The sequence below is a fragment of the Ixodes scapularis genome, unplaced genomic scaffold, assembly GCF_016920785.2.
Source record: "Ixodes scapularis isolate PalLabHiFi unplaced genomic scaffold, ASM1692078v2 PGA_scaffold9__187_contigs__length_104089568, whole genome shotgun sequence".
Lineage (NCBI taxonomy): Eukaryota > Metazoa > Arthropoda > Arachnida > Ixodida > Ixodidae > Ixodes > Ixodes scapularis.
Genome location: NW_024609884.1, coordinates 48,610,501 through 48,633,466, shown reverse-complemented (window position 1 = coordinate 48,633,466; position 22,966 = coordinate 48,610,501). Strand labels below are relative to the sequence as shown.

Below are 22,966 nucleotides of genomic sequence, written 5' to 3'. Positions count from 1 at the left end.
CAGTCTGTTTCACTTCACGCCACGTTAACACTTTCGCTTATTCAAATCCGTGCGTGTGGCTGTGAGGAAGCTGTGTTTCGGCTTTCAGAAGAGAGAATTATTCCACTAGGTGGGGAAACTTTCTGCTGTCTCATTTATTGGATTTCACTAAACTCTTATCCCAACGCAACTAAAGTAATTTGCCGCATTTGTTTTTTCTTTTTTACAGTGGAGGCAGATTATTCTGTTTATAGTGAAACAGTTTCTTTCTCGAAACCGCCTCATTTAGAACTTTACGTGGCACGGAAAATTTCCGCGGTCGCTCAATACTTGTTTTAAAAAAGTATCAAACAATAAGTGGTTGCATTGCTATGGCGCCTGCTAGGCAAGCTTCCCGTTTCACCGTTGGTCGCGGATTGAGCATCAAGTCACTCGAGTCTTGTTTTCCCGAGCTGGCATATTGTTTCTTGAAGAATTGCAACAAAAGATTTTGACCTCAGCATTCAAATTTATAGAATATCTCCCTCGTACTACCGCCACAGTAAATCTAGAGTTTGCTAACGCGCTGAACTCCTGCCTGACTCCGTATTATATGTTGTCCCTCCAATTATAACTAACATATGCGTGTTCTTATACTGGCAATCAAATTGTACCATCGCTCAAGAGATATTGTTCACTTATAATATTATCATGAGTTTCGATTTTTCACGACTTTCTCAACTGTGTACTGTGCTGTGCATTTTCAGTTTGTCACGAAGTTAGAAAGATTCAAGAAAGTAACATAATAGTAACCAAGCCACTCAGCAATCCAGCGTGCTGTCTTCCGTACCCTAAGCACAGAGCACGACACAGCTAACAAAAGCACGGGGTCGGCGGATATCATTCAATCCACTAGTATTTTACAATGTCCTCATGTGCGATGCCAATGTAGATGCTAAACTTTGATGTTCAACATACGAGGTCTGTTAATTGTATTATGAGACTGACACAATAACTCATCTTTGTTTATAGGCATTAAAATTATAATGCTGGTCCCCCTTCAATATACTTCCCCTTTTTACAACCACACACTATTGCAGCCTTTTTTCCACTGGCTGAAAGCGTGGGGTCGATCAGTTTCTGTCAGCTGGTTCAACACGACTGCCGTTTTCTTCTTTACTTCATCAGTTGATTCAGATCGTGTTTCTTTAAGCCCCGATCTTAACCTTAGGGAAAACAAAAAAAGTCATTTTGCCAAATATGACAAATTTGGAGGATGTTCAAGTGTAACCATGCGTTTGTCGGCCAAAGACTCCTTCAGCGAAAAGTTCTGTGTGAGCAGGCGTATTCTGTTTATAGAGAATGAATCATTCCTCCAGAGTTCTGGACTATTTTTTTTTTCTGACTCTTCCTCTCAGTTTTGTCAAAAGCTGGTTCACTGATTTACCTTCTTGAACCCATTCTTTAAAAATTACGCTATTGATGTCAAAAAAGCGATGAGCATGTCCTTCCATTTGGAATGCTTTGGCGTACTTTTTTTTCATCCTTGGTGATGACGATGTTTTACTGCGCATGGACTGCATTTTTTGTTTAAGGGTCGTATTGAAAGATCCACGTTTTGTCACAAGTGAAGATATTTTTTTCTTAAAGGTTCGTGTTCACCTCAAGTTGCTGCAGAAAGTCAGCGCAAAATTTCTTGAGCCTCTCTTTTTGTTCTGGTGTGAGATCCCTGGACACCATCTTGGCACAAAATTTTGTCATGTTGAGATCCTCATGCAAAATTTTCCACGCGGTACATTTTTCAATGTACAGAGCTTCAGCTATCCTAAACTGAGTCGCCGTTATTATTTTTTTTTTAAACAACCCGGATAGCTTGTTTCAACATTTTCTTCGATTTTTGAAGTGAAAAGTCGTCCAGGGCGTTCATCACCTTCAACATTCTCACGTCCTTCACTGAATATTTTATGCCACTCTAATATAATCTCACGAGACATGCAGTGTTCCCTGTAACTCTCAGTAAGCATTTAAAGAGATTCGGTGATGTTTTGTTCAAGTTCATTGCTCGACTTTTAAACTGAGCATTTTTCTGGTACACAACATAAAACACGAGTGCTTCAAACGGTGACTTATAATCAACTGAACGGCCGAGAGGGCTGATGTTTTCATGCAGGTTCAGACATGTTCAATGTTACCACTCAAGTGTTCACAATCGGTTATCCCTGCTTTATCTAAGAGGTAAACACACAGTCTCGTTACGTATTATACAGACCCTTAGGCTGAACTGCCTAATGTGAAAAGGCGCCAATGTCGGGTTCCCGCTTTTTCTGCCGAGCAGAACACCAACGCAACGCTTCGTTTGGTAGGGCCAATTTACTACTACTCAAGTTTCCAGCCTCGCATCTGATAGATTCGGGTTCTTTTGGCTTCAAACGTCCCATTTATGGTATGGACGCGTAGACAGCGGAAAACTATGTCTGCCTTAAAATTACGTCCCACTGTACGTGGGCAATTTGGACAGTGCGGTACTTCTAACTTAGGTCTTTAACCTGTATTCGTAAAGAAGGCGACTTTGTCAATGCCTCGTGCGCTCGTAGCTATAGAAGGGCACAAACGGTTATGTAAGCAGAGAAGGCAGGTATATACTAATTTATTATCATTTTTCCGCAATTTCCCGTGGGATGTACAAGCGTGAGTTTCTTTTCATGTGATAACAGCGTTGTTAAGGCCTCAGAAATCACATGTGTCGCCGTAAAAATAAAGTACAGGATGTTCAGAAAAAAAATTACAGGGTGTTTTTAACCGCAACATTGAACTATGCATCGCCGAACTCTCGTTCTCCGTCAAAATGTAGCGATAGAGGTTCAAACCAGATGCCAAAGTTTCATGCACTAATCCTTATCATATTCAAAAGTTATAAGTGATTTTCCGAAATTTTCAATTGGAAAATGGCGGCCGACAGAGCTCCTGAATACATTGAGCTCTAATACTCCAATTACCGAAAACGGGCGAAAATGGGCCCCATTTTTAGGGCGCCTAAATTCCACGCGCGGCGGGGAAGGAATTATATTTCTCAGCCTTTCGCTTTGTTGTATAATATTAAAATATTGTTTTAGAATGTTGTTGATGTTAGGCGTGTTGTTTGAATATGTTAAGACTAAGTTATTTTTACGAACCTCACTTCGATTCGGCGGCGTGCCAGTTAGCAGTTTATCGCGGTCTAGTGCCCTGGGTCTCTCGATTGCGTTGTCAATGACGGGTGGCGGATAATTTTGCTCGATGAGGGCGCCCCGAATGTGGCCTGAATTGGCGTTGAAGTCACCCTCGTCCGAGCATATCCGTCGGAATCTGTGCGCCTGACCATACGGAATAGGGAATACTAGTTTTACAGTGGCGGGGTAGCAGCTGTTGTAATGCAAATATTTCAAGCTGTCTGTAGGTTTCCTGTAGAGTTTTGTTTTTAAAGGGATACTACAACGAAATTTCGGCGCTCATTTTTTGGTCTATATGTGTTCAAAGGAGCGGAATCACATCGAACATACCAATATCTTGTTAAAAAAAGTCACGGAAGGGAATTTTAAAACGAATTAAACGATTAGCACAGAGCACCTGGTGGATGTCGCTAACGCCTCGCTTGTATGCCCGTTTAGGAACCTTGACAGCTAGTGACGGAGGTTGTCTCGCCTCCGGCAACGACGAGAGAAGTGGGGCAGAAGGAACTCCCCTCTTTCCGAGAATGCCTTTTGTGTGTCGCAGAAGTCGCTATTGTCCCCCTACAAGATTATAAAAGATTAACCCGTCACTCAAAATTCGTACAAAAGCAGCCACTTCGGTGGCTGGAACGACTAGGCCATCCTTTCGACGTCAGCCTCGCCGTAGCTTTGCTCGTCCTGAGACGACCTACGTCACGATTGCGTTGGATGTCACGTGGTCTCCGCTGGGCCTTCTCCGAGCGCTTGCCAGAGTGGGCGGTTTATAACGAAACGTACAGCCACCAGGCTCAAAATACAAACGTGCGATTGTCATTTACGGATATTGTGGATCATATTCAACCTATTTTTGAACACGACGGGAATATTTCACATTTCGTTGAAGTATCCCTTTAAACTCTCTCCCACCACCACGACCGTGACGTCAAGAAAGTTAACCTCGGTTCGGGAGCACGTGTGCGTAAATTTAATACATGGGTGCGCCGAATTAAAATACCTGATAAACTCTAAAAGCTGGTCCTCCATGTGTTCCCATATTCAAAAAAATGTCGTCAGCGTATCGTCTGTAAAAGGAGGGTCGCAGAGGTCTGTCCGAAAGAAATGTTTTTTCCAGTCTATTCATAAAGATGTTTGCGTAGTTGGGAGCCATTCTAGTACCCATTGCGGTTCTGCTGACGTGCAAGAAGAAGTTGTCGTTAAATTCAAAGCTATTAAGTTCTAATACAAGGCGGGCAAGTATTGGCAAAGTGCCACAGTCGGGGAAGTCGTGGCGCCTTACGCTCTCGTACGCATCAATCAGCGAGGTAATTCCGTGCTCGTGAGGGATATTTGTGTAAAGTGAAGAGACGTCTAGTGTAACCAGGAAAGAGCCAATTGGAACTACGACCGTTGAGATTTGTGAGAGAAAATGGTCAGTGTCCTTAACAAAAGAATCAAATGTCGGTGGAATTCCACTAATAAGGCGGTCTATGAAACTTGAGATGGGTTCAGTTAGTGTACCCGTGCCGGAAGTAATGGGGCGGCCAGGGTTCCCCGCTTTATGTATTTTTGGAAGCATATAGAAGATATTTCTATATGCTTCCAATATTTTGGTTATTTTGGAAGGATATTTTGTTTGAGAAAATCAAAAATCGTCGTTGATTTTTGCCCCTATCTTTCAGGTCGGTGAGTGCGTTCAGAACAATGGCGGAATCTGCTTTAGAGGATCATGTTCGGGTGCCTGATAAAATGACGTGTTTCGTAAATGGCGATGGCCTCCATCTAATTTATCATTTGGTGTTTTCGGCTTTATTGCTTTTTTGTGTGTGTGTGTGATGTAAGTTTTTGTTCTTACTGTTTACTTTCCGGGACTTCAGAAAAATCGTGCCAAGTTTCCTCAATCCGTCATTCTGATGAAGAGAGGACGATCATTGTCATTTGCTGCCGGCCGCACATCTTCGTAATATATATATATATATATTACGAAGATGTGCGGCCGGCAGCAAATGACAATGATCGTCCTCTCTTCATCAGAATGACGATTGAGGGAACTTGGCACGATTTTTCCGTAGTCCCGGAAAGTAAACAGTAAGAACAAAAACTTACATCACACACACACACACACAAAAAGAAATGAAGGCGAAAACACCAATGATATATATATATATATATATATATATATATATATATAACCCGCCGTTTGCGCTCTCATTTCAAGAATGCTCCCAAAACATACGTATATATTTTTTGTCAACATTAAAAATTCCTCCAGCAAGCACGTGCCTGAGCTGAGAAGAAGACACCCGTAAGCTACACGTCTTCCGTTTGCAGTCCAACCGTCGCATCCGCCACTATTTTCCTCGGGAACCAAGCAAGCAGCGGGCCAAAAGTGCATCGTCATGGCGCTCGTTGTCTTTGTGCGTTTCCTATATCACCAGATAAACCAATCACACCCAGAAACAAACAAACAAAAAAAAAAAGATCGCTGCAGGTTCGGTGCGCGTTCATTGTGCGAGATTCGTTTGGTCCGTGGCAGCGTATACGCACCGAGACGCTGAGCGCCGTCTGGTCATAGCGCCGGCTGCAGTCGGACCAAAGTGAAACGAGACGATAGACCTTTGCATTGTTTATCACCCGGGGCAAAAAATGACGAGTCACTAATCTGTGGACGCAACCGCACACAGCGTCCGATATACCGCGCAGCAGAGCAACAGCGCACGCTCAGAAGGCCTTCCACAGCCCAACGGAGAAAGATGGCAGCGCTCAGAAGGCGATTTTCGCGAAGGTTTATGGATAGGCCACTGTAAAAACAAAAACAAAAAAACGTGTCTGGAAAAAAAAAAAAAAAAGACCGCATCTCCACGTGGTGAATGATGTTGATTGGGCCGAAGCTCTGGTGGTGCTGATGATACTGAGTTTATTGTTCATAGGTAGTGCTGATTTGTTTTTATTGCTCATAGGTAGTGCTGAGTTCCGGGTTGCGTTTCGACTTCATTATTACTGCTTTATGGTCGGTGAAATGCAGAGCCAGTGGTTCTTCTAGCGGATCAGCTTGGATCCGCTAGAAGCCGTGGGAACGCATCTCCACCGCTTAAGTCAACAGTCCATGTCAGAAAGAGAATGTGTGGTATGGAACGTGGTTATATACGCATTTGAGCATTTGACCGCAGCGCCCTCTCGTCTACAAAGGTTGAGCCAATGCAGGCAAAGTTTAACGCGATTATATACGCATTTGACCGCAGCGCCCTCTCCTGTATAGGCGTTGAGCGGTTACATGCAACGTTTCCTCCATGACAGAAACCCCAGCTCTTGAGTTACTACCACATCTCAGAGCCCCCCACTCGTCCCGCAGTCGTGGCCGAGAAAATAAAGAAAAACAATAAAAAGCAGTCGTGCCCGAGTGATTAAAACGATGGACTATAAATCCATTGGGGTCTCCCCGCACAGGTTCGAATCCTGTCGACTGCGCAAACATTTTTTTTTTTTCTTTTTATGTGAGCACGGACGCCGGCCGGACGGACGCCGGCCGGACGGACGGACGGACGGACGAACGGACAGATGGACGGACAGACGGACGGACAAGGCTAGACCCTAAGGAGCTTCGCTCCTAAAAAAAGAATTTGCCTCGGTAGCGAATTTTCGTTTAGGAGTCCCGGATCATCTCCCGGCAGGGGCACTGGAGGTTGAACAACTTTCAAATCGAAGCGCGCTCGCTCGCTCACCCGCCTGCCCGGTACCATTAAATTAGAACCAACGAATAGACCAAACGCGCGTCTAAATGGATACTTCTTTTAGAGAGACGTGCATTTCAGACTGACTTGCGGCGTGCCGAACTTTTTTTTTTTTTTATCTAAATAAATTGTTTGGGAAACCCGCAGAAACCACTGATTCACTCGCGCTCAACTCTCGCATATGGGCGCCATAACGACTCGGGCTTGTTCGATACCGCGCTAGACGACATCACTTTCCTAATGGATTGCTCGCACTATATTAGAATTTGACATTGAATTTGGTGGAAACGTCGAACATACTCGTCCTGGCTAGCGGCGGCTCAAATGATCGACCTGCCTCGGTTGTGTCTCCCGTAGGCCTGTGTTTCCCAAACTGTGGGTCGCGACCCCGACAGATTCAGCACGGTGTCGCGAAGCGGCTCTTAATTTTAAAGAAATGCGACCGTGTCTGCTCTTCGGTGACGTTGATGACAATAAAAGAGCAGGTCGCAGCTCAATCGAGCCGCAACTGAGAGGTGCGGAGCCCAAACTCCGCCCTTGTTTTGAGACAAACCAAGCTCACTTTGGCCATTAGGAAAGGTTACTCCTACTGGCATGCGTGTTTTATTTTTGCGATGGTTTTTTTAGCCGAGCTGATTTAGTCTGACTATGTTAACTGGTAAATAAAATTCCAGCGTTAATTTTGTGTATTACTTTTCATGCACTAAATTCGAAAAGCTTGTGGCATCGCGGAAAGCCTGAGAGGGGTCGCGACGCGTTTTTTTTTTTTTTAATTTTGGGTGGGTTGTGGTGTGGCAGAGAGTGAGGAGCACTGTAGTAAGCTTTATTTTATATACCCTACTAATCAGAAGCGCAGCTATTTTTTTAGGCTGTTTTAGTTATTTTTTTATTTCATGAAATGGGGGGATGGGCAACCGCTTGCGCGTGTAAAATGTTTTGTTTCAATGGTGCGTGTATTCCGTGGGCACACCATATGACAGGCTATTTCTTGAAGACATAACACACAGTTCTTATACATTAAACTTTTCACCCTAACCGTTTCGAGTCGATGATATCCCCATGACTTCGACAGCAGACATGAAAGTGGCGGATTATCAAACAAGCTAGTAAATGGAGAAAGTGCTGTCGTAGAAGATGGGCCAGGGTCGGTTTGTTCTTAATAACCGTTCTCTTCTCCTGTTTCTTTCATGCAATCGGCATCAAACATCAAAGTGTTCACTGCTGCTACAATATACGGCACTTTTCTTATCCGATGTTGCAAAAAGCTGCCTTTCCGCGGGTCCTTCTCTGGTGTTTGAAATGTTTGGCATATGAGATGGAGAATCCGGAAATATAGTTGGTACGCCGTTCTTTGGCCAAGAATGCGCGTCGTGCAGTGCTAACCAGTACGTTTTTATTGTATTCACCCGTCCAGGTTTTTGATAGATAATCAGCTTCGACATGCCTCTTACAGTCACGATCTGTCGCCTGAAGTTGGCGATCTTTTCTTTGTATTGCACGTCGCCAGATGTTCCGATGTACATCTTTAGAAGCAGAAAATAGCAACGACTTCTAGCGACAGCTCTTTTGCCCTCCCTGCATCGAGGAACAAAACGCTTTGCCCATCGCAAGATTCTTAAAGGGTTCGTGAAACGATATCGGGTTGGAATGTTCATGAATTTATCGAGACGTACTCGCACGGACCGCCACTGATTCAGAAACTTCTTCGTCGCGGTGAAATTGCGAGGATCAGAGAACTATTTCTTTCAGTCTCGCCTTCGCAGAGCTTGATGACATAATTGTGGGGTCGAAACCAGCCGCCTGACGACAGTCGAGCACGGCTCGACTCCCGTCACACGAGAATTGCGTGAGCACTCGACTTCGGACCATAAGAATCTGTGCCTGCGATGATGAGAATAGCCGAACTCTAATAATGCCTGGAGCTCAGCGCGCCTTTCATGCTCTGCCGACCTTAGCGCGTGGCTATGATTAACGTTGGCGGCACAGGATAGGCACCAGGCCACGTCGCCGCTTTTTCTGGCTCCAAGTTAAGGGGATGAACGATGTTAATGATTCTCGAATTTATTTGCCGACTGTTATTGCTTAAAAAGAAAAACTAAGGCAAGTTTATTCGTTTGTTAACGTTAGGAAGGGATTCTGAGTAGTATTGAGCGAAAGTATAAAAAGTGTTCCATGGCCCCTTTAAGTAGCATGACGAAATTACTCACCAAACAATATAAAACATGGCAACGAGTGGGTCTCGAGTGACTTCATTTGAACCCCATGCACATATAAAAATGTAGGTATTTTTCCGGCGCAACCTTTTTAAATCGGAAATTTATTAAAAAGACACGCTTAAAGGGGCCCTGCAAGCACTTTTACTGGTTTTGAATTTGCACCGAACCTGAGCGCACTGTATGTAGTAACTTAATGAAACTTTTCTTTTTCTCGAATATCGCTTTATTTTAAAAGTTATAGGCAAATTAAAATTACAAAAACAAGCAAAAAATAACCTCCTTCATGACGTCCTTGGTTGCTTGAGTGGCCGTGAACTAGAGGAGGGGTATAGTGAGCTCAGCGAGCGCTCACGGCTGCCGCACTCTATGTCGACGGCGCGAGAGGGCGCCACTACTAAAGCAGGATCTGGATAGGCTGTATGCAGCGGGCAACCAGAGCGGCTCTCATTGCATTTGCTGCGCGATTAAACACTAATTCGGCATGACACTTCATTGGCCACAAACGACAGCAAGCACGGGGTAAAGATCAGATCAGAATGGGAGCCACTTCGCGCTGCCATACCACGAAACGGCCAAACCGCAATACAAAGCTGCTCGCCGAAGGCCTTCGGAACGCTTGGAGCCGGTCGGATCCTCCAGTCCGTGAACGACCGCAGCGCCGCCGCGTACATCCGGGACCTTTCCGTGTCGGCGCCTGATCCCACTACTCCTCTCTAGTATGCGCCGCCTTTTCCACCGCTTGGTGGCGGGTATGTCAAAGGGTCATTTCTTGTTTCCGTACTTTATAAACTGCATTTGTTTCTTTTCTCATCTAAAATACTGAACAAAAACTACTTCTATAAATAATTGAAACGGTTCGCGCCACTTATATTTTGTATTTCGACTAAAAAGAAGCTTCTAGCGGCTCTGACCAGTAGTAAGCCCAGGACCAAAGACGTCACATTTCGCGCGCTTTCGGTACCGCGGGTCGCCCCCGTCGGTGGAGGAGGTTTCCGCGTTGCCCGGTGAAAATATGATGCACTGATATTTAGTTACTCTCTCCGTGCCCGCTGGCTTGCCCGAACCCCAAGAGACGTGGAAACCGCAAAAAAGGTAGACGCTTAAATATGATTGCAGGGCCCCTTTAATAAAGTCAAAGAAAGGAAGTCCCGGAAATTGTGTGTGTCTCATATCTGATCCGCCAAGCCCCGAGCTTACCGTTAACGCCTTCTGACGGCGCTTGTCAGAGCTGCGAGTGAATCTTCGCGACGCTTGCTTCACGGCGAGACTACACCGTTCAGGCACCTTTCTTCTTTTACATAAACCTCGAGTCGGTCCACCAACGCCGACAGGATAGGGCGGCACACCTTACAGTATCGCCCCACGACACCTATTACACAGACGCGACAGTCCAGTCCCAGTCGGATGTCACTGCCGTTGTAGGCCCCAACTCCACTTCCACACGCCTCCTCAGGGAGGTCTCATCACCAACCACCGCGGAGGTTCAGGCAATCCCAGAAGCCATCAGTCTCCACGATCACTCCACCCCCGCTATAACCGTTCACACCAACTGCCAAGGAGCACTCCGGGAATTGTAATCCCATACGCTGCCGGGCCACATCCACATTGCACTCACCGACTACATGAACACAGTGTTGCGAAGTACTTCAAGTACATTGTCAAGACGTTCTACTTGAAGTAGGCTCAGAAAACTTGTACTTTACTTGAAATACATTCTCCGACTTAAAGTTTTTTTCTTTTTTTTTCCTTTTTTTTTTCTGGTACTTTTCAAGGAAGGTACAACTCCCGGTATATTCCCCAAATTTTGTCTCGGTGAAATCAAGCTCTTTGAAGGACCACACGCTCGCGTCCTTGGCTTTCTCACTACTATACACAACTTCCGAGGTCGAGGACCTCCAAACAACCGTTTGCTCTTCACTGGCTGCGCACGTTCGTCGGATACTCCGGAGGATGAAAAATCATCCTCATTCCCAGGAGGGGGATGAGGAGTCTAACCAAACCAACGACCAAACGACTTAAAACTGAGTTCTTTAACGACCAGGAATTGAGTTGCAAGCAAAGTTTATTCAATTTATCTTTCTCTCTCTCTCTCTTCCACTGTAGTATAGGCGTTTCATTCTTTTTCAGTGAAAAGCGCAGGTGACGAGGAGAAACAACGCTTAATACAAGCTCATAAAGACTGTAGTGACCCAGGGTTAATACAAATGATGCCATCTTTCTTAAAACTAGTTCGTTTTTATGATACATTGTAGCTATTTACCTACATTCATTACAAATAACGAACACCTGTTTCACTGAGTAGCTGTGTCGCCGACATAGGTGATCAAGTTATAAACTGGTAGCTAGGTTGCGGCTACAATTCACCATGTGGTCACTACAGTTCCTTGAATCAGTTAGCCGGATGTTTAACAGACCTTATGGATACCCTGTTAAATCACGACTTATGATTTGAGCGTAAATTCAAAGCACGACTTTACACTCGTATATCGCATTCATAGCCCACTGTCAAGTGCTGAACTCTATACAAGAATATGCAAGAGGCTTACGAAAGATAAGAGTGATGATGTTGAATTCTTACACTTGCCGTTCGTATGATGTCGTCGGACTGGGTGTACATGGAACTGACCAGCGTAGTCACTGCGCCACCCAGGTACAAGATGGCACCAACACCATGGTGCAGGAGATACTGCAATTTCGTTAAAGAAAGAAGTAAGTAAGTAATGTTCCTGCGTTCTGTTTTTTTTTTTGTTTTTTTTTTTTTTGCACACTGCCTATTGCCATCGTCGCTTAAGTGTGCGTGACAGGTTGCACGCCTCAAAGATGGCGGTCTACGTGTGACGCGGCTTAATTACTTTCACTGCGCACCATGGGTGTCATGCAAGGAAGTAGGCATATGTGTATTGCGATCTTTTCTTTTTTTTTTTTTCGGACTACATCTTAGTTATTCTAGGAATGATGAGTGCCAGAAGTAACTAAGGCCGTGAATGATTTTTCATTCATGCTGGTGCCGACCTCAGATGGCACATCAGTAAAACTCTATTAAGGGAACACTAACACCCTCCAAAAACTCATTATTATTTTTTTCTATCTTTTTTGCCAGGCGGTTCAATGTGGTGTGAGAAGACTACCCCTGTCTTTACTGTGCAACAGCGTCACGTATATTTTAATAAAGTAAAAAAAAAATGCAACTGTTCGAAACCGGAAAGGACCGGGAGGGAGAGGAAATGTAGAGAAGGCGAGAGTTGGGGGGGGGGGGGGGGGGGGGGGGGGGCAGGTTATGGGGCTGCACCCGGCCGTGCTTCCTTTTCTTTCTTTTCTTCCTTCGTTTATCTGGCCGAGCGAAGCAGGCGAAGAAACGCGCACGTCGATAGCAAACCGGAAAAGACAAGCAATTCGTGCTTGGCATTTGCGCGTTTTTCAAGCTCTTACCAGTTCGTGTCCGTATGACGAACACGTACTGGTGTTCGTAAGACGAACACGAGGCCAGGGGCTTTATGTTGCACTTTTTGACTCCCATGGCGACTAGGGAGAAGGAAGTGACGTCAACAACGCAGCAAATGCAGATTGGTTTTCATTGGTGAGAGTCGCTGATGACGAATTTCCGCAGAAGAAAACAAAGAAAAAGTGAGCTTTGTTTGTTTTTTGTTTTTTCTGAAGAACTTCGTCATCAGCGATTCTCACCAATCAACATCAAATCTGCGTTTGCTGCGTTGTTGACGTCACTTCCTTCTGTCTAGTCGCCGTGGGAGTCCAGAAAGCGCAACATAGGGCCCCAGGAGAATCGGCGACGACTCGGCCACGTCTTCGTGCAAATCAGCTTGGTGGTCGGGCGCGTCGTACGGAATAAATCCTAAAGGGCTGTTTATACTCCAACCTCGACGAACGCAACGCGCGCCGGCGCAGACCGACGTTCGTCGGCCACTACGTTGCGCCGAGAAGCGCCCGAACGATGGTGTTTACAGTCCAGCGCAGACCAACGCTGGTCTGGCGCGCCCCGACGAACTGCCCCACTTTACGCATGCGCGGCTCCGTGGCAACCGCATCGTCTCTACGCACACAATGGGCGGTAGCTTGCGCCATCTAGTCTAGAGGCAATCGGTCAGTGTGGTTCGTCCTCGTGTTGTCATGTCACGCTTCAAAACAACCATTCGGGGTAGTGGTTAGCAGTTCAAAAACAAGCAAATGATGGTGATAACGAGTGAAAACCAGCATTTATTTTCTCCTAAATGCCACACAAATGTCAACGAAAAAAAAAAGAAAAAAAGAAAGCCCGATAACGTTTGAATTTAGCTGCTTGCAGGTTCACCGGAATCCTGCCAAGCGACTCCGGCGATTTCGCCGGAATGCTTCAATGAAATCTATGCACTCGATATTCCACAGAAACCTCTTCTTGACAGGTAGCCGGTATGTTATCATCATAGTAGACTTTCAGGCTGACTTAAGAAACGGACACCGAAGAGAGCGGTGTCCGTTTCTGAACCTGAAACCTGAAAGAGAACCTGAAACACTCTGTGCATTCTCTGCGCAATTTTCAACATGGCGTCGTATCGCTGAAGTTGCGGGATGGACGGCTGAACAAAGCGGACTAGGCGATGGTGGCGGACGACGGGCGTGGGGCCTCTACTTCAGAACTTTTGTTCGCGACACCGGCGAATCTGTCTAGCTTCGAAAGAGAAATCGTTTATCGATCAAAACAACTAGGATTTATTTCCTACGGCACGCCCGACCACCAAGCTGATTCGCACAAAGACGTCTCCGAGTCGTCAACCTTCTCCTTGCTGAAGACATGGTGTATTCACACGGCGGACAAATTAAGGGAACCAGGTCCGCGGACCGGAGAAATGTGCGTATCACGTGACCTTGACGTCATTAGGGAGACATCCGCAGGCTCTAAATCCAATGGTTACCGTGGACCGAAGTGCGAACTGTGAGCCCGCGCTCGTAGTTTCGGTTGCTGCTTTCGCTGCACGTGCTACCTAACAAGATCAGCATCTCTCAAAGTTGCAACCTTGCGCACAAAGCTTTCGCTGCACTCCAAGCTAAAAAAAGAACCACCAGGCAGCAAACGTCAAGCTGGATTTAGCGTCTGGCCATTTCGCCAGTGAAGAAGACAAAAATAAATGGCCCTAGCGACGAAACGGCGTTCTTTACCCGTATAAGAATTTCTTCAACTGCAGCGACTCCAATACGATCATTACCGAAACTACGATATAAAATGACAACTCTGGCCACTGCATAGAAAGGCAGTGGCTGCTTCTGCATGTATGGGCCTTACACGGCCGGTGAAATCACTGAACACTGACTGTTTCATGTGAACCGTGCTGTTCTATTTGCCCGGTTATATTTGTTTTATAATTTAAAAACAAAAAAGTAGAACGTTGTTTTTAAGAAGAACGATGTATTTTTAAGCTAGAACAGGAAAAGGCAGAAAATAAATGGCCAAATTGCCGAAGATGAGTGCAGTAACCTGAAACCTGAAAACTGAAACCTGAAAAAGAAGGTTCTACCGCGGCCTCCAGTTCGTAGGGTGCAACGGCATGTGCTTCCCCGGGCATGCACAGAAATCGACCGACAAGAGGAGGATCCCTTTGCCGTGAGTAACCCAAAGACGATTTCATGACTTCTTTTTTTACGCGCTCCCTTTCAATTGATGGAACACATCGACTCATATGTGAAACAAGGCTGCCGATGTCTAGCATAGCTATAGCTTTTCGCAGCACCGCTGGCTTTGAACCCGGCCATGACGACACTCTGCATATTTCGCCATTTCTTCGCTGGGGCATGTAACGTTCTACTGAAATGGTTGGTTGTGTTGTTTGCCAGACGTGACATTTGCCTCACTCACGGTGGGCACGTTTCACGGGCCTGGGTTATTGTAGGTTGATGAGGGTGAATGCGGGGAAAGGGAAGGGAAAATATGGTGATGAAGGGGTCCGGGGATGACGAGGGAAGCGTTAGCAAAATAATGACTAAACACGTTTCACGGGCGAAAAAAAAAATGATTAGGGCCGTTAAGACGAACTGTGACATATGTTCAAACAATGTTATACACGACAGAACCCCATAGTGCGCACCAGCAAGCACAAATTAAATAATGAGAGTACTTATATCGACCTAACTATACTTCGTTTCACCCCACGTGCGAGCGAAGGCAAAGCTGGAAGCGCGAGCACGAAAGCTCCGCGCGTTCAGGCTTTGCTCGAGCGCGCGAGCTGGGGAGAAGCGCTAAAAGCGCTGGTCTCGCTCTCTCAGCCCCGGCCCGGCCCGCAGATAAGGCGAAACGCCGTGCGCGACCGAAAGCGTCGCTGTGGTCGGCCTTCCACGATTGGACGAACGCTGACTATGACGTAGGAAAGGGGATTTATCATCGACGGAAATAAGAGGAATGAAAGAACTTTAATTTTGACGGTGTTGGCAGTGTTGCTTTAAGAGCTCAATGATTTCAAGCTTCCACCATGCTATTTACGGACACCATCGAACTTGTTGTTTGCAAGGTAATGACGTAACAAGGGGGAACCATAGGAGGGCGCCACCAAAACATCTCGCCGCTAATAGGCTACCGTTCTAATGTTTCTTACACGTCACAGTCACGGTCTTGAGAGTAGTTCGCACGCGCCCAAAATACAAAACGCAAATATTCTCAGCCGTATGCACGTGGAAGTTGGTCCCTTCAGAAATAATGTAGCTTCGAGCGTGAAAGGAATGTCCAGCCCTCTCAGGCAGTTCAAGAATTCAATTCGTTCGGATGCGTAGTGTTCGCACTTAAAAAATATGTGTTCAATTGTCTCTTGTTGGTCACAGTGTTGGCAATTAGGGCTTGCCGCTTTTCCAATCCGGTACAAGTTAACGTTTGTATAAGCGGAATCTGATCTAAGACGGTGAAGAAGGGAAGCAAACTTGCGTGTTAAGCCCCGCGTACATGCCAGGGGAGGCGGGTCATGCGCTGCAATTCTTGAAACCGGATGTCTATGCTGTATCCAGGTTTGGATTGATAGTTTTGAGTCAGTCTGGGTCGGAAGCTGTAAAGTAGCAGTAGGTAGGAGCAGAGCGTTGGAAGCCAGTTGGTCCGCCTTTTCATTTGCCAAGTATGCTAACATGTGAAGGTATCCATTGCACTCGAATGTTACAGCCTCGGAAAACAAGTAGACGTCCCAAGTTAAATATCTCACGAGTAATGTTGGCATTAACGCCTCTACCACTTCGAATGCTTTGCACTGCACACTGGGAGTCCGTTGCGAGCAGCCAGTTTTCTAGTGGCCTTTTCAAGATATAAAGAAGAGCTGCGTGAATTCCACAAAGCTCGGCCGTAGTCGATGAAACAGCGTGATCAAGCCGTCCTGACCAGGAATGGTGTTCTGATGGGATATGGTATGCCGCAGACGCGGAATCGTTAATGAGATTAACAGAGCCATTAGGGAATATGATCTTAAATGACGCGTGGCGGGACTGCGCGACGTCTTCCGTCAAGGCGCGGCTGACCAGCGAGGAATGCCGTGATTTTCCATGAAAGCCAGGGATGTCATCATATACGGTGAATGGATGCTCACTCCACGGTGAATCGGCTGGAGAACGCTGAACAGCTGGTGTAGATCCGAGCGCGTCTATCAAAGTGTTGCAGTGTCTGCCATAATGAGAACAATGCCGCCGTTGGATATCCTCGTAAAGAGAACCACCGCTGCTCGACTGGGCGAGTCGAACCAGATGGCGAAGAGCCCGTTCCTTAGCGTGCAAAGATACTGGCATTTCCTGGGCCTCAATCCACGTTGCCTCTATTCGAGAGTAAGAGGGGAGTCCTAGGGCCATCCTTAGTGCAGCGCGATGGCGTCGTTCCAGCTGATCCCACAGAGAGCGAGTAGGGGGCAAGTACGGCGCGACATAAAGAATCCGAGACAGGTTCAGCTCTCGATGCACGTTAGTTAGGGCTCGAGGAGTTGGTCATCAATCAAGACCACGAAGCCTACGAATAAGAGAGGTTGTCATCGTGCTCTGCCGTACAAGAGTAGTTACGTGGCGACGCCAGCAGAGCCGCGAGTCGAGATCAACGCCCAGATGACGGTAGTTTCGCACACGTGGCAATCGGATCCCAGGTAAAGTTAAACGTGGAAACCCGTGGCGAAAAGGACGGCGGGAACATGCGAGCACAGCCGTCTTTTCTGCCGAGATGGAGAGGCCGAGGTTTTCCAGCATGTTTGCAACTCGTTTAAGGCAGGTTTGCATAAAAGGGCGAAGTATACGGCGATCGGAATGGGAAGCGCACAAACAAATGTCGTCAGCATAAATTATCATACCACTAGGATGAGGTGATGAGTCCATGCACAGTGGTTGCGTTGCCATTACGACGTTGAAGAGTGTCGGGCTTAGACAGCTACCTTGATGTAGTCCCCGCAGCAGTGGGCGAACAGCACCTTTAAACGTTCCCAGGCGGACACTGATAATCCTGCCGTTCAGGAAGTCTTCGAAATATCTTAACATCCTTCCCGTTACGCCAAGATGTCTCAAGCACGCAAGAACAACATCATCATCATCATCATTTATTATTCCTTGCAGGCCCAGGGGGCATTATACAAGGGAGTGAACACTTAGAAAAACAAACAGGTAACAAAACTATTTATCTACAAAAACACGCTGTAATCTAGTTATGGGTTAGAAAAAATAAGCTAATGGCTGCAGAAAATTTCTTTGTATCAGATAAGGAAACAATTACGTCAGGCAGTGAGTTCCAGTCGTCAATGGCCAATGGTAAAGTAGACATTTGGTGAGTGACGGTTGACGATGAAATCGGACGGAGTTTAGAAGAATGGTCGAGACGAGGGAAAATGTGGTAAGAAGGTGATAAAAAACTTTGTCTGAGATGACTGTTGTAATAAAAGATCCGATGAAGAAGAGAAAGACGAGACACCCTGCGGCGGTGAGAACGAGTGTCAAGGTTAGCTGATTGGCGAAGTCCTGAAATGCTTGCGTAAGGGGAATAGTCGGAATAAATAAAACGGAGGGCCCTGCTTTGAACGGATTCCAGGTTGTTAGTTAGGTATGCCTGCCACGGTGACCATATGGAATAAGCGAATTCTAGTTTAGTTCTGACCAAGGTAGTATAAGCTAGTTGTTTTACGGGGGATGTAGCTTGTCTGAGGTTACGGCGAAGAAATCCGAGAGTGCGGGTAGCATCGGCGATGACAGTTGTTATATAAGTGGTCCATGACAGGTCAGATGTCAGATGAATTCCTAGATATTTATACGATGAACAAGCACTTACTGGGATGCCAGAAAGGTGGTAAGAGGAGGATAGATCGTGAACCGCGGGAAAAAGATAGCGATTTACATTTATTATAGTTTAAAGCCATTTGCCATTTATGACACCACTGAATTATAAGTTAGAGATCGTTTTGCAAGGTTAGCTGATCGTGGCGTGAATGAATGGGTCTATATATGACACAGTCATCGGCGAACAAACGTACTTCAGAAGTGATGCCATGGTGGAGATCATTAATGTAGATTAAAAAAACAAAGGGGGCCAAGAACGCTTCCCTGAGGGACGCCAGACGTTACTGTGCTTGTGGTAGATTTTATATCGTTAATAGAAGTGTACTGTGTGCGATTAGTAAGGAATTCAGAATTCCAATTGACTACTGAGGGGTGAAGATTAATATTTCTTAGTTTCATTAAAAGACGTTGATGAGGAACCCTGTCAAATGCTTTGGAGAAGTCAATGAAGATGGCGTCAGTTTGAACATTGGAATCGCAATTTGAGTAAACGTCAGTTAGAAATGCTGTTAGCTGAGTTTCGCATAAGTAGGACTTGCGAAATTCTAGATGGTGCTTGAAAAGGAGGTTATGAGAGTCTAAAAAGTTTTTTTATGTTAGAATAGAGAATGTGCTCCAAGAGTTTGCATGAAACGCTGGTGAGCGAGATGGGACGATAGTTGCTGGTTTGTTGACGATCGCCTGTTTTATGAACGGGTATGACGTTAGCAACTTTCCAATCTGATGGTACTTCAGAGAGTTTAAGAGATTGAGAGAATATGTTGCAGAGGAAAGTGCAAGAAATATGTTTAGTGTTTATTAATACCTTAGAGTTAATTTGGTCATCTCCGGAGCTGGAGGACACCTTTAGTTGATCTATAGCCTTAAGCACTCCAGTACGGTCAATTACGATAGGATCCATGAGAGGGTGAGTGGATTGGCACGAGTCGGGAATATTTAGTAAGTCCTCCTTAGTAAAGATGGAGCAGAAGAAATTGTTAATAGCAAGAGCGCCGTGTTTATCAGAACGCGGAAGTCCGTCGTCATCTACAAATTGCAAAGGAAGTGAAAGTGCCGGATTGATTATTTTCCAAAACTTCTTTAGTTTCGTGTTTAGTATGTTGGGGAGGTCGATACTATAGAATTTGGTTTTGGCGTGATTTATTGCTGATTTATAAGCCCTAGCGCATTAGTAGTAGGCGTTGCAAGAAGCCGTAGTGTTGACAGCCTTAGTCCGCTTATAGAGTCTTTTTTTCCTATTGGGTTGACTATGAATTGTTTTATTGTACCAAGGGTTAGTGTTATCAGATATAATACGGGTCAGTGGAATAAAGCGTTCGATTAGGTTGATCATTTTATCTTTGAATAGAGTCCAGTTCTCATTAACCGTTCTTTCCCAGAAGTTAACTGAGAAAGTATGATAAAAATCTTCGACAGTGTTCAAGTTGATTGATGCGTAATCAGCTCTCGCGTAATTACGAATGAATTTGCAGTAATGTGATCTACGAGGAGCAGAGAGAGAGAGATAGAGTTAACTCGATGACGAGATGGTCACTAATGCCGGGTAAGTATGTGATGTTACTGAAGAGTGAGGGGTCTTGGCTTAAAGGGGCCCTCCGGAGCGTTCTGCGATGGTCTATTTATGGCGGTAACTCAATCTACAGGCCTTAAGGGTCCTAAAAATCATAAAATTACGGTCATGCGCGGCGGATTTCCCTATTAAAATAGCTATCAAAGTCCCCGGCACGCCCCCCCTTTCTGAGATGAACCCGGAAAACGGGAGGGGCATCTCTTTACGCGCCAGCCAATAGCAAGCGAAGGATTCCGGCGTCACTGCGCGTCACCAACGCGGCCGACCGCCGACTCGCGGAGGCATCTCTCGAACACGCGCGGACCGTCGTCAAGGAGCCCGGACTTTGTGCTCGGCAGTCGTCGTACGTCGCACCGCACCGTCGCGCTGCTACTGCATTACGCAGTCGCATTCCACAGATGACAAGGAAAAGTTTGACTGGCTGACGTGGAAGGATCGCAAAGCTGGCTTCGGAGTCGGGATCCACGGGAAGAAGGAACGCGTGTCCCGCAAACGCACGCCTGCACACGCCCCGGGAAGCAGACGAGCCGACGCGCCGACGCATTACCCCCTAGCAACAAGCTTGCGGGGGGAAAACATAGTTCGCTGGTTTTGTAACGATAATTGCGGACTATGTTTCCCGCACCACAATCAGTTTACATTTTTCTCATACTCTACTTTGCAACAAGCTTAAAAAGTGTTGCAATAATAACGTTCGCATTCCCCGCGAGATGCGGCATTTCCATTGGTCAAGTTTTAGCGATGGGCAGGGAATGGGGCATTGTGTTCCAAGAGAAAATAGTCCCGATATATTTCTACTGCCATCTGCTTAATAAACGGTTTTGTAATCTAAAACTTTGTATGCATATTAACTTGCACCTACTACGCAATATAACAACATAAACATACCATCTCAGAAAGCTCCGGAGGGCCCCTTTAAGCATAAGTCGAGTATATTGCTACAGTGATTGGTAATCCTAGTAGGCTGAGTGATAACATTTGAAAAGTTGAAATCTAAACAAAAGTCTATAAATTCTTGAGACAATGCGCAACTAGAAGATCATGGGGAACAGAGTCAAATGCGCGTTCCACGTCTAAAAATACTGCCAAGCCTGTATGTCCCTGGGAACGGGCGTCTTCCAATGCTGACGTGAGAGTCGCAATGCAGTCAGCGGTGCAACGTTTGCTTCTGAATCCAGCGAGCTCAGGGGGAAGAGCTTCAGTATCGTCGAGGAACCACTGAAGGCGTGTAAGGACCAGGCGCTCTAAAAGCTTGCCAACACATGATGTCAAAGATATCGGGCGATATGATGACAACTCCGAGGAGGGCTTGCCGCGCTTTAAAAGAGGTGTTATTAATGCGTGTTTCCATTCCTGAGGGATCACACCCGAAAACCAAACTGAATTTAGACGTTCGAGTAAGGAGCTGCGTGACTGATAGTTGAGATTTCGTAAAGCTTGATATGTTATGTGATCAGGCCCGGGAGCGCTGTGACGCTTGCATCTTCGAAGAGCAGATTCCAGTTCTGACATGGTGAGGGGGTGGTCCAGATTCTGCGGACTTCGCGATGGGCCAGTCAGGGATAGGGGCCACGATGACCTTACAGAGCGTGGAGCAACGACAAAGCGTATTGCAAATTCGTCGGCAAGTTGACATAATGCCAAGCCAGTTTTTAAACTAAGAGCAACGAACACGTCTCGAGGTGTCGGAGATCCACTCATACCTCTGAGCACTTTATAGATCTTCGGCTTCGGTGTACATGGGGTCAGCGACGAGCAGAACTGGCGAAATTGTCTGCGACGAAGTACTCGGGTGTGCCGGTGTAAGGCTGACGTTAGACGGCGACACTCCACCCAATCGGCGATCTTGACAGAGCGGAGCGCACGGCGCTGGGCACGACGGCGAGCTGCCCGAAGACGAAGAAATTTCAAGTCCGGGCTAGGTTGCGATACTCTGAGTGTGATTCTTGTTGTAGATTGGACGAGGTAGCTTGGAATGGCTTTTAGGATATCCTCTGACGGATCGAGAGACAGAAGACTTTTCCGGAACAGGTCCCAATTGGTTACATGGTACAGACGACGCAGCAAGCGGCCCACCCTGGGTATACTCATCAAAACTGGGAGATGATCGCTTCCGCGCGTGTCCACGTCCAGCGACCAATATACGTCAAGATCGGGCGAGGCGAAACTAAGGCCGAGGACGCTAGGCACGATGGCCGAAAAACGTTGGAGAGCCATTATTTAAGAACACCAAGTCTGTAGATTCAATGGCGTCTGCAAGGGATGTGCCCCGCGGCGTCGTGCGTTCACTACCCCACAAAGGGTGATGCGCGTTAAAGTCTCCACATAAAAGCAGAGAACCGGAGAACTGTCGACGTAAATTTTGAATGCTCTTCGCATCGAAGGGACCCGCAGGAGATATATACACGGATACAATAGTCCTCATAAAAGAACCAAATATGACAGTGCAAGACGCGAACTCTGCTGTTTCGGTACACAGATGTGACACATCTTCTGCAGCTTGTTGAATGGTGGAGCGAACAAAAACCGATGCTCGCGACAGACTGTTTGGATTGGATACGGCACTTTCGTAATGAACATATGGCTGAATTCGAGATTCAGGTGGGAGCCGGCCTTCCGAGATTGCAAGTATAGGCACTGGTGTAGAGGCAAGATAATATTGCAACTCAGGTAGTTTAGAGGCAATGCTGCGGGCGTTCCATTGTAAAATAGAGGGACAGACTGCCATAATGATAATGCTAAGCATGATAAGGACCTTCATCGCAGGAAGCTTTCGATTAAAGTTTCTATCAGTCCAATGAAATGCAGTAACTTTCCTGCCCATGAGTACTTTATGAATGGTAAAAATTCTCGTACTGCAATGAATATCTGGCGAACGATGCTAGAGAACGAAGAGGAGCCGGAGAAAATTTGAGGCGGACGTGAATCTGCGATTTTCGGTGCGGTGTCTGGGAGTTCCTGTGCAGGCTTTGGTGTAGGCCGCATTTGCACTTGAGGAGCCAACGATCTACGGCTGCTGCACAGTACGTCTTTGAAGCTTCGTTT

At 46.3% G+C, this 22,966-nt stretch overlaps 1 protein-coding gene across 1 annotated transcript in view; it reads right to left on the bottom strand.

Moving 5' to 3' along the window:
• LOC121833785 overlaps positions 1-22,966 on the bottom strand; it is an 86,165-nt gene that overhangs the window by 45,757 nt on the left and 17,442 nt on the right. Inside the window, exon 3 of the mRNA XM_042287409.1 lies at positions 11,669-11,776. Coding sequence (XP_042143343.1) covers positions 11,669-11,776 — 108 coding nt within the window. The remainder of the gene's footprint in view (positions 1-11,668; positions 11,777-22,966) is intronic.